At 39.7% G+C, this 12,380-nt stretch overlaps 2 protein-coding genes across 2 annotated transcripts; both read left to right on the forward strand.

Annotated features, from left to right (window-relative positions):
- Positions 1 to 2,816: 2,816 nt before the first annotated feature.
- On the forward strand, positions 2,817 to 9,909 carry LOC309890597 (ubiquitin carboxyl-terminal hydrolase 42-like; the record flags this gene model as incomplete). Its single annotated transcript, XM_082785021.1, has 12 exons — positions 2,817 to 3,045; positions 3,794 to 3,994; positions 4,579 to 4,689; positions 4,849 to 4,951; positions 5,156 to 5,223; positions 5,380 to 5,450; positions 5,982 to 6,064; positions 6,983 to 7,094; positions 7,472 to 7,612; positions 7,807 to 7,907; positions 8,371 to 8,512; positions 9,193 to 9,909. The coding sequence occupies 12 exons, from the start codon at positions 2,817 to 2,819 to the stop codon at positions 9,907 to 9,909; spliced, it is 2,079 nt and encodes a 692-aa protein (XP_082641147.1).
- A 9-nt stretch (positions 9,910 to 9,918) lies between these two features.
- LOC309890598 (uncharacterized protein) lies at positions 9,919 to 11,977 on the forward strand (the record flags this gene model as incomplete). The annotated part of the gene is made up of 2 exons (XM_082785022.1): positions 9,919 to 9,941; positions 11,353 to 11,977. The coding sequence occupies 2 exons, from the start codon at positions 9,919 to 9,921 to the stop codon at positions 11,975 to 11,977; spliced, it is 648 nt and encodes a 215-aa protein (XP_082641148.1).
- Positions 11,978 to 12,380: the final 403 nt, after the last annotated feature.

Here is a 12,380-nt window from a genome sequence, read left to right on the forward strand (position 1 = left end):
TTCTTCTTTAAGGAAGCTTCAAGGTTAAAGGTTCAACTCAGTTATGTCAGGGTTCAACTCCGTTTCGTGAAGGGGCTCTTGTACGAAAGCTTAAGCTGGGATTGACTCTCTGCTAAGCGGAGGCCAAACGTGGACCTACTGAGAAGCAGGTCCTAAGTGATAACATTTTCTAAAGAGACTGCTAAACACATCTGAAGAGTGCTGCTGCAGAACTCTGAATGGGGGGATAGCAACTGTCTTAACTGATCTGGAATCTTGAATTTACTTTTCAATGGACAAGAGGTGTGTCTCTCAAGGCAAACAAAGAGAGGAGTAACACCCTCTCTTGTCACTCATGTCAACATAAATTTATGCTCAGAGCGTAGGTGTAGGAACAGCATCGGTATGTATATGGAACACCGGGAGAGGAAGCTCTATCGGTATTTACAGTTTTTCTACTATCTTGCCAGAGAGACGTCATCTCCAAATGAGAAATGGATATATTTTGAAACAGTGGTGGTGGATCGGATTTCTTCTTTCTAGTGTTAATATTTGCTCTTGAATCATACTTAATACCTGGTAACACCTCAATCAGTTGTCAAAAATAAACTTAAAAATGTGTAAGGCTTATCTCATTGGTCAGTATAAAGATCAAGGTCTTCGCTTTGCTTTGCTTCCCTTCCCTTCCCTTTTTTTCTTTTTTTTTCTTTTTTTTTCTTTTTTTCTTTTTTCTTTTTTCTTTTTTCTTTTTTCTTTTTTTCTTTTTTTCTTTTTTTCTTTTTCCCTTCCCTTCCCTTCCCTTCCCTTCCCTTCCCTTCCCTTCCCTTCCCTTCCCTTCCCTTTTTTTCTTTTTTCCTCTCCTTTCCTTTCCTTTCCTTTCCTTTCCTTTCCTTTCCTTTCCTTTCCTTTCCTTTCCTTTCCTTTCCTTTCCTTTCCTTTCCTTTCCTTTCCTTTCCTTTCCTTTCCTTTCCTTTCCTTTCCTTTCCTTTCCTTTCCTTTCCTTTCCTTTCCTTTCCTTTCCCCCCAGTATTGTTTTTCTGTTCTCCTTCTCACTGCAGTCTTGATTTTGTTTCTTGTCCCTTAAGTATGTTTCCAATGTGTTGCTGAAACATTTTCCCTTTCAATCCTACAAAAGGAGCTGTCACTGGTGAAGATCGGAGCTTATCCCTGAGCCCAGGAGCTGTCACCTTAGTCTTCCAATCGGACAAGGACGACTTCATTTCTCATGTAAATGCATTTGTCAGGTTTGCGTATTGTTTTTTCAGGAATGGAAAGTGTGTATAGAATGGATTTAAAATCAATTTTAAATGTAAAACGTCAAGGCAAAAAAGTTCTAATTACAACCTCTGCACACAATTTGCCAGCTGTGGGACTAGGAGTTTTCTTATTTACTGTGTTTTGTTTAACGTGTCTGAAGTTTAATGGACAGCAATCAAGGCGTGCTAGAAATCTGAAAGCACTTTATGCTTTGTTCTCTCCGTCATTTTGGTATAACAAACTAGCTTATGTTTTAAACCCTCCATGAGGTTAGTGGTTTCCCTAAAGGTAACAAGTCCCTGTGTGCTACAGTAAGACAGTAACAAAACATGAAGTATAGAAGTTCATCCTGTCATTATTCAGCTTCTGCCTATGGACACACAACTACGCTTATTTAAAGCGGTATCACCTTGAAACCTAATCAGCATTTTAAAAAGGACTTTGTAGCAGTTATTGGCTTTTGTCCTGGAGGGCTGAGGTTTGTTTTGTTTTGTTTTACATTCAGCATTTCCGTTTCTAGCTTACATTCCCCTGTTGTTTTGCATGAGGAAAGCGTGCAACTTTAGAAAGGAGAACGGAAAGAGCTGCTTTTTAGTCTAACTTTTCAGTTTGTCGTAGGAGTTTTAAATGTGGTAGGAGTAAAACACCAGAAGTACTGCTGCCAAAGTTATATTCAAACTCGTCTTTCTTGGAGAAGCAGAAGAAGCCCAGGGAGAAATGAATTTGCAAACATGCTCTTCATGCTCTCCTTTCCCAAGATTTCTCTGAGATATAGCCCATCCTCTGTGGGTTTTGAGGTATATGGTTCCCAGGAGTGAAAAGGAGGGCCAAACATCTCTCCTCTTGGATCTCAGCATGCCAGGGCTTTAGTGTACTGCCACTTACAGCTCCGCTTTTTCACCTGGAAAAAGCGACCGCATGATGTAGACTGAGGAGCCCTCACAAATTAACTTGCCGTCACCAAGTGACGCCCATGAAAGGTGTATTTAAAAGCTAGGCTCATTATAGAATCACAACAAACCCCTCATGACTGGTGCAGTAGACAGTGAGGTAGAGGGCGAGCCCTGGAAAGACAGAAGAAAAGTAGCAGTGAGTTCTGGGTACCTTTGTGCAGACGAAACAGAAAAACGCAGGCAGTGAAGTAATAGTGTTCCGTTACTCATGCCAGCAATAGATAATTGCAACAATTATCTGTTAGATCATAGGTACTAATTAACAGATAATTGCGCAACTCCGGAAATCAATAAATAACTGATTCCCCTCAGAGAATGTCTTCTACATTTTTATATTAAAAAGACTCCAGAGTTGTAATGGATTAAAATCCTATGGAAGGGAAAGAAATGGCATCAGCCACTAGTTCTGCAGAAGCGAAAAGTAATACTGATAGAGTTTAGATGGAAATTTTCACTTTGTGTGTTTAGTTTGGGGATTCTTTTTAAATCATTCATACCAGCGATTTAGTTCTTAAGGCTGTTTCTTTGAGATTAAGTGACAGGACTTCTGTTACTCTTTTCTTCTTGGAATGCTTCTTGATATTCTTACGTCAGCCAGAACTTCTGTCTCTGTCGCAGATGTGAACAATGACCGTAGCTAAGAAGCCCAAATCTTCAAAGCCTAAAAAGCCCTCTTCAAGGCGGTCTGGCAAATCCAAGAAACCAAGTACTAAAATACTGATGTCACGCACCGCCAACTGGGGCCGGATAGTGCCTGCAGAAGATTCAAGCCAAGTCTCTGTGGCCCAAGGACGTGGAGGTGCTATTTACTGTAGATCATCTGAAAAATCTAAGGCTTTTGCCCCAAGAGATCTAAGTAAGTGTGCGTTCTATCCTGCCTCCATTGTCTTCAAAGCAAAAGTAGAAAATGCAGTTCTTACTTGTTGCACTGATAGAGAAGGGGACTACTGTGAACAAAGACTTGAAAAGCGAATCCCCTAAGGCAACTGAAGTGACTGATGTTACAGAAATTAATTTTGATATATTTACAGTCAACAGAGAAATATGGGGAGCTTTTTGTAATGCACAGATTCCTCCATGTCTTTTCTGTTTTGCAAAGAAAAATTTGTTTGATTGTTGCTATTCACAGCTTCCATTTTTCACAGGTTTTTTGAAGGATAACATTGCCCAGGAAAAGATCTGGTATCTGTAGGGGTACCGTCATTCCTAGTTCCTAGTTTTTACGTTTTTACCGTATAATTTCAAGTCTAAGTTTGTGGTTTAAGTTATAATAAGGAAAAAAACAGTAGTTGAGTTAATCAGGTTAAAGATTATAGATGGAGAGGAACTTGGCGTTAGGTGCTACAAACAGAATGGCAGTTAGCCTTGCCTTAGAAGAATTAAAATGGTTGACTAAAGTTGTTTTTTTTTGTTTTTTTTTTTCCCCAAAACATTGTGTTGACCAGCCAATTTGAATTTGGTGGTATTAAAGCTGTCTGCAATAAGTTTTTCTGGTTTGGATTGTAGCTAGCTCCTCTAGGTGCTCCTGCAGAATAGTATTTTTTTAAATACCTTTCTTCGAAACAAACAAACAAGATCTCTTTTTAAATTTAACTTTCTTGCAGTCGTTAATGATGGAATTGCTCCGCCACAGAGCATTCTTTTTCCACCTGAGAAGATTTGTATGGATTGGCGAGAAACACAAAGTGTTGGAGTTGGCCTGTACAATCTTGGCAACACATGTTTTCTTAATGCTACTCTGCAGTGTTTGACCTACACACCCCCACTTGCCAATTACATGCTTTCTCTTGAGCACAGCCAGTCATGTGAGTACTTTCTAACAGTATTTTGAATCTGTTGGATAGCTCTGAAGGTGAAAGAACAGCAGTGATTCTGTGAGATAAGCTTATTTGCCTGATTTTACCTGTAGCAGCTGGCTTTGAGCACTGTATTAGCAGTGGGCTCCGAATAGCATATGGAGTGCAATTAATGCACCATGGTTTATTTATTTAGTTATTTGTTTGTTTGTTTGTTTATTAAAGGATCGTTTATTGCTTCATGGGAATAATGAAGTGCATTGGACAGTAATGCATTTAGTAGTAATTTTAGAGAGTAATACATTTTGCAGCCTGTGGAGTTCACATTCCTGTCAGCCTTTACAACTGCGACTTTGCAGTAGTCTTTTAGATTTCTCTTCACAAAATGCATTTGAATACAGGCTTAGTGGATATTTTTCTTCTGTCAAGTTGTGTGAAATGAAATGTTACAAGACTGTTGGGACATTGGCATCTTGGGAGAATAGAATGTAGCAAGGAGAGTGGATATTGTATCTATAGTTTAAATTGTACTTAGATGTTTGTAGGTATGGATATTTCACTGGACTGGGATGCTTTGTTCTTTCACTCTTCAGGTCGTGAACAAGATTTTTGCATGATGTGCACGATGGAGACTCACATTAACCAGGCCCTGCGTTGCACTGTTGATGCCATCGAGCCTACGCATGTTATCAGTAATCTCAGTCGTAAGTGGCTTCAGTTGTGTTTCTTTTCGATAGCTTGTAATCTTCAAATAATTATTTGATGTGTCTAAGTGGTTTTAACACTCCAATGAAGAGAGATTTTAGAAATACAAGAATGATTTCATTTTTAAATGAGGTCAATACTATCATCTTCTTATTTAGGAATAGGACAACATTTCCGTTTTGGCAGTCAAGAAGACGCACACGAGTTCTTGCGCTATACTGTTGATGCTATGCAGGAAGCGTGCTTGAACGGAAGCACCAAGTAAGCATAAACAAGTTCACTTTCATACATTCTCTAGCACCTTCTAGTCCTTTATTTACTCTCAGAAATGATCTCTAGCACCTTTTAGTGCCTTATTTACTATCAGCAACAAAAGTCTACATCATCCTTGGTTTTCATCAAACTCTTTGAAGAGTTAACTCTGTGCCTTAAATCTTCTGAGGTCTGATTATAATTTATTTCCAGATTGGACAGATCTTCTCAAGCTACCACCATCATTCATCAAATATTTGGAGGATTTCTAAGATCGAGAGGTACTTGAAAAAATACTCCTGTCCTTAGAACTGATCTGTGTCTTTTGTCGGTAGTAAAGCAGTCTGTAGTTTGTCTAAAGTAGTATCTGTCAACAACTTGAATTTGGACAGTTAGTCTCCTTCACATAATGTTAAGCATTTATATTTTGCTTCCAGTGAAGTGCTTGAATTGCAAAGCAGTTTCGGATACGTATGAGGCATTTCTTGATATCACTTTGGATATAAAGGTAAGGTGTTTTCTAAATATAATTCATGATGTTTAAGTACATGCATAACTTTCTAAATTAAACTTGTTTAACTTAAAAAACGAAACCACATATAATGTTAAAACATAAGAGCTTGGTGGTGCTAAGGAAGTGGATTGGACTTTGTCCTTCCGTGGAACCCATGTAAATAGTCTCCACATTTGCATTGGGTTTAAGGGGAAAGAATTCTCTTTCTGCAAAAATTATAATGCTGTCATACTTCTTTGTTGTTCTACCTCAATATACATCTAATTGTTAGACTGATGAATTTGTCCCCAGTATTGATGACAAAGCACACTATAGATGCTGTCTAGGCTACTGGAAAAGTATTTGTTCCAAAGTCAAATGCCTTCCAGGTGAGGTCAATGCTGAGCATGCTCTTTCTGCCTCCTTCTTCACAGTGCTCCTAGTAGATCGCTTGAGTATGTTAGTAAGATTCTCTTATAAACTACTAGTATGTCTCTGGAATTCTGAATTACGGTGACTTTACGCTCTTCTTTCTCGCTGCTCTAGGCGGTTTCGTCTGTTAGCAGAGCTCTGGAACTCTTTGTGAAACCTGAAGAGCTGGATGGAGAGAATTGCTATAAATGTAGCGAGTAAGATTTTGACGAATTAGGTCTTAATCCTAGATGTCAGTTTTCTATGTTGCATGACTCTGTTGGACTACCTCTAAACTTTGGATCTACTTACAAGTTTTGTGGAAGTTTATAAAAGACTTGGATTTTTGTTTCCTTGGAGGGGGGAAGTCTTGTTCATAGGCATTCCCTATGGGTTTGCAATTCTCTGGCTTGTATTTTGCCATCAGAATTCAAAAAGAGCTACTTGTGTTCTTTCTATTTATTAGCTCTCGACAGTACTTTTCTTGATGTAAACTGCCCAGTTTCCGTTGTTCTCTGGGCTAGTGGCTAATTTTCACTGCTTACACCGTAGGTCCTACCTTGGAGCGGGCAATGTGTCAAACTGAACTATTTTGTTTCAAAGGATGGCAGATGGGTTCAGTGTCTTTCCAGACAAGCTCAGTACATGAAGACTTCCTACTGTTAAATGTCTCCCTCCTGTAGAATGACCATGTGCTTCTGTTGTATTTTTGATGTTGATAGTGGACCTATGTTGGAGATTATTTGCAATTTCTAGCCCTGGGGACCAAGGCTCTCTCGTTCCGCTTTCAGTATTTGTATTTCCCTTGAAAGCTGAAAGAATGTATCCAGGATTGGAGTTCAAATAGCCACTTTTGTAGACCAAGAAATGGTACCTTGCCATCCAACCTGGTCATACCCTTTTGTGAGAGATTCCTGTTCCCGCTATGCTCTGAGTTGTTGGGAAAATTTACCTTCTTCTCTGTATTAACAAACCTGACACGCAGTGCATGGGTTTATGAAAAGAAAAAAGACCAACCTGTTATGCAAGTAAATATCATTCAAATAGCATAGGCATGCGTGAGACATTAAAAGGAGTTTGTTTTGGGGGCGAAAAAAGAAGATGCCTTCAAACACTTATCTCTGCTTGTTTTTAAGGTGTAAAAAGATGGTTCCTGCGTCCAAGAGATTTACCATACACCGTTCTTCCAAGGTTCTCACAATATCACTGAAAAGATTTGCAGATTTCACAGGTGGAAAGATCAACAAGGTATATTTACCACTGTAATGCAACTATATCATTGTGTAATGGGACATCCCCCAAAGCTGAAAGTTGTTAATATTTTCAGACAATAATTGTAGACTAACGACTATGGCTTATTCTTTCTCTTAATATCAATAAAGTTCCCGCTTGACAAGAAGCATATGCTTTCCTCTGAGAAGGCTGATTCATCAGGAAACAGTTCTCTGCAACTTCTAGTCTTAACCGTTGTTTATGGGAAGACTTATTTGTAGTGAATCAAGAAATATATTCTAGAAATATATTCTAGAAATAAATTCTAGTCTGTGTTTTTTGGAAGTGTTTTTCTCTGGCTAGTCCACGAAGTACTCTGGGATAATTTTTCTATCTTCTTGATGTCTCTTTAGGAGGTGAAATATCCAGAGTATTTGGACCTGAGAGCCTACATGTCGCAGTCAATGGGAGAACCACTGCTCTATGCCTTATACGCGGTGCTGGTACATCACGGTGTCAGCTGTCACTCAGGACACTATATATGCTATGTAAAGGTAGAAGTCAACAGCATTTCTAACAGGGTAAAGGTTGTGCTGGCAAACCAATTAAAGCATGACTAGCAGCTACTGTTTCTAGGGAAAAAGATTTCATTATATTTTTATTTGACATGTGTGTATTTTGTTCCTATCCGTGATTTCAATTGGAAAACGTGCAATTCACCTAAAGAAATCGTTGTCTTTATTTGCAGGCTGGTAATGGACTTTGGTATCAAATGAATGATGCTAAAGTAGTGCATACTGACATTAAAAGAGTTCTTGGTCAGCAAGCTTACATACTTTTTTATATCAGGTAATAACAAATCTTAAAATGTGTTCAGAAGAGATTTACTTTCCTGTTATTGATATTTTTCTGTTTTGCAAGTGTTTTTCTTGCTATCCCGGGAGAAGATTATTATTTGTCTAATTCAGTTCTGTCTAACCTGAAATTCTCTGTGTCGTTTATTATCTTTTGTTGCTTGGCCTTAAACTGCAGTGCTTGTGTAAATTGCTATCTATGTGTTATCTGTAGCTGGCTACTTTAGAGAAGGAGAGAAATGAAGGTCATCTGTGGTGTAAGAATGAATTATTGCTGTGCAAGTGATAGTCTTAGTAGGAAGACTGTTCTCTACTTTTCAGTTTGTAGTCTTGGCGAAGCCTTCTGTAGAGAAGGCTTCCATATCGTATGAGCTGTTCCTCTAAAATGATAGGATGGGATTTAATCCAAGAGTAGGCTGAAAGAAAAACTAAACTACGATCACTGCTCTTTTCTGAAGGCGCTATGATTTGACACTTGGAGAACGTGCGTTTTACTTGCCAGCACCATCTTATCCCTGTTCATTCCCTCCTGGTCAGCAGGGGGCTAATAGTAAGCAGGCTGGATTTCTGGGACCACGACTTCTTCCTCATATGATTAAGGTAATTCAGGGAAGCGGGAGGGCAGATAACGGCACCAAACTGCTAGTGGGTTTGGGGTTTGGTGTGGGGTTTTTTGTTTGGTTTTCGGCATCTTAGTTTTGTTTTCCTTCCCACGCTGCAGCTTTCTTCACAGCCCTCATGCTACAGCCAGAGTCATTCAAACAGTGGTTACTGCTAAATTGTGCAGCCATGCGACTCCATTACTTTATACCTCAAAGACAGCTTTCTAAAGCACAGAGAGCTACGCTCTTTGACAATTTAAGCAGAGTGTACTAATCCTCAAATCATTTAAAAGAGGACTTGTTTTTCCTATCCTTGTCACTTTAGCTAAGACAGGGAAAACTAAATGTCTTATTCCTGAGCACCAGAACGATTACTTCAGGCTTTTCAGGGTATGTTTAAAGGGGAAAATAAATATATTTGGGAATAGCAGCAGGTAATGTTAAGTTGCTTGGCTGGTTTTCAAAGATGATGTTAATTTGATACCAATCTGCAGTAAACCAAAAGCAGGAATTGAATACGCTTATTGGACTTGCATTTATCCTTAAAGGGCAGTGTGTTTTTCTTTTTAGGTGTTAAGACCATTTGTAGAAACACTCAGTAGGAGAGTTTTGTGTTTCAAAATGTTACATGCAGTGTTTGCGTTAATCCATCTTGCAATTTCTTCTTTTTAAATACAGAATTCAAGCCGTTTAAATGGAAATGGATCCATAAAAGAGGACGCAAAGACCACTGGTGTCACCCTAAAAAGGCCATCTTCAGCACCACCAATGGCCTGTGTTCAAAACCAGGCAATTACCAGGCCTTCAATTACTGATACGTCAAGAAAACAGAAGATCACCATCAGTATTCACAATAAATTGCCTGCTCGTCAGACTGTGTCACAGCCTGACTTTCTTAGCAGTGCTGTGGAGGATGAAGATCTCTACCAGGCTGTTCCTTCATCCACAATTACAAATTCGGTAATGCAAATGAAGCAAATGCAAACAAACAAAAAAGTTTCTGATGAAATTTTTGTGGAGCCAACAGTGAATGAAAATCCTAAACTCAGCTCTGATAACACAGTCCCTTATGGTGCAGAATCTTCAGGAAAATCTGAGGAGGAGTCAAAGGGCTTATTTCAAAGGAATTTGAAATGCAATGCAATGTCCTCTAATGGAATTTTGGTTGGAAAGGTAGTCCGTACATTGCAGCATTCCAATTCTTCCTGTCAGAATGCTGACAAAGGAAGATTCCAGCATGAGCTGCCAAAAACAGATTCACTAAATGGTGCTATTAGGTTAGTTAATGAATCTAAAGAAAACGGACTGAAACTTGATGATTCCACTTGCCGAGTTGAACCTGTTAAACCTTCTGAGATGTTCTTTTCTAAAACAAATGGATCGCTTGAAACATAGATTTGCTCCATGGAGAATTTCTCACCTACGATGTATTCGGGAGTGTTTATTGTGTTCCTAATTCAGGTGAAATACTGAGAAAACACAGCACACATGTGATCGTAAGACTTTGTGGTATTATCCCCTTAGAATTTGCAGACCTGAGCTTACATTAGAACTTGTCAACTTAAGCTCAGCTGAGATAAAAATTCCTAAGTTTCATAAAGTAGATTTTGGGGGGTGAGTTGGGGTTATCTTTGAAGTGTAGATAATGCATACAACTCACAGCGGTCTTGCTTACCATTTAATGGAGACATTCTGACAAGACTAGTCCTCAGTACTACTACAAATAGTATTTTTTTGTCTGCTGACTTGTGCGTTTTAATTGCAGATGCCTGGAGCTATGCCTTCAGTCAATCGAGAAGTCATCACGGAGTCCTTCACAGCCAGCCAGCTGAACAGTTTGACAGAGGAAATGAGGTAAAATGAGCACAGTCTGATTAAGACAAGACTTTATGGAAGTTCGTTACAGTTTTATCTGTCTACTAATAGTATTTAATGGAAGGATTTAAATTAGTACAATTCCATACTGTGTGTCCAGTGTCACGAACAGAACTAATGATCAGCACTGAGAATATCACTCTGATGCAGGTTGGTGCCTCAAGGAGAACTTGTGTTCCTTTATAGAATGTTTTTCCATTTTTCTCCACTGTCTGGAGAAACACTGGCTGTTCCCCGCTCGCCCCTATGCCTTTTTTCTCAGAGCAGCAGGTGGAAGGAGACAGATGCGTTTGCTTTTTTAGTGCAATGGCTTCAGAAGCAAGAGGGGAAAAAGCACTTTCTCTGGGAGCTGAAGAAGGTGTCCTAATCACCGGAGAGGTTTCTAAATGGCATATCTTTGCGAGCGTTCCTGTAGTCCGGAGGTTTTTGTTTGTTTGTTTGACGTTGGAAGATTTTACTCTTAATATTCACGTCCTTCAGCAGAAGTGAGAAATGTGATTTTATTTTGTGCAGTGTCGCGGACCCTCCGAAATCTCCTGGGAACGATGAATACCTCGCCCAGTACCAATGTGATGACGGTGGAGACAAGGAGAAAGCAAGAAGATCAAAAGAACGTGACCTCATTTCAAAAGAAAATGTTTTGTCCGGCAAAGAGTCTTGTGAGCCTGGTGAGAAATTGCGGCAAACTTCCTCTCTCAAGTCTGACACTGAATGTAGCTCTAACAATCTTTCTTCCTTAGCTATTGCAGATAGACGCCAAGATACAAAGGACAAGACTAAAACCACTGAGAAAGAGCATTACCGAAGCAAGAGGGAACATGCTCCTAGTGAAGAGAAGGAGAGTCAAAAAGCAGGTCCTTCCAGCAAGAGGAGGTGTTCTCAGAGCGTGGAATTTGTTGAGCAAAAGAGTCACAAGCAGGAGTACTGGGAGGGAAGCAGGTACAGATCTTTCCCTCGTGAAAGAAACAGCCCTGAGAATGGCAGAAGAGCAGTCAAATATTCAAAGTACAGATCTGGCAGCGGAGGAAGATCAGAACAAGGTAGCAATAGGTACTACCGATCCAAAGGGGAAAGAAGTTGGAGCAGAGAAAGATACTATCGAGACGAAGCACGGAGATGGGAAAGATGTGGCTATTACAAGGATTACTATTCACCTCATGCGACAGGAGACAGTAGAGAGAGAAAGTTCTCTCACGGCGATTCAGCCTTTGACAGATCGACTGCAACTTACTACAGCAGGTCACATAAGCATTATCATTACAAAAGCAGATGGCCTCACGGTTCCCTCTTGAGAGAGGAAGATGTACGTCGCTTTAGCACAGCCCGAGCAGACTTGCATCGTTGCTCGGTACCTCAGCAACATTCCAGAAGACATTCTCGTGAAAGACATGCGCTTCCACCTGTGTCAGCTCATTTGGAGAACTGTCGCCAGAAAAATGAAACAGAAGGAAACAGAAAAAGAAAATATACCCGTGCAGAAGGTAGTGAAAGTGAAATAGAAAGGAAAGACAGAAAGATAGAAAAGGAGCTTGTAGGTGGTGAAAAAAATGCAAAAATATCACAAGTTCTGGAAGAAACAGAAGTCTAAGGATAAAGATGGAGAGAAGGATTCCAAGTAAGCAAGGATTCCAGCATCCTCCGCATTTTTTATCCTAATTCTTTTCTGGGTGCTTCTCATGTCTTCTTTTTTTTTTTTTTTTTTTTTTCTGGTAGTTTCTAAGTTCTTTAGATAGCACCAGCTGGCTGGGGATCATGTTGTTAGGTTGATCAGTGAAGACAGGAAAGCTCTTGCTGAATTGTGTCAGAGCACTAGCTTTGGACCACATAGTTCGAATCACATCCGTACACCATTCCAGATTAGGTTAAAAGATTTTTTCTGCTTGCACGTATTCCAGAGCTAGCCGTTGTTAATGATCTGTGTACAAACCAGGACCTATGGTCCTTCAATCTGACGGCTTAAGTTTGCTGCATCTAAAGTAAGTTGCGTGTGC

This window comes from Aythya marila, assembly GCF_965140915.1.
Source record: "Aythya marila genome assembly, contig: HAP1_HAP1_SCAFFOLD_340, whole genome shotgun sequence".
Taxonomy (NCBI): Eukaryota; Metazoa; Chordata; class Aves; order Anseriformes; family Anatidae; genus Aythya; species Aythya marila.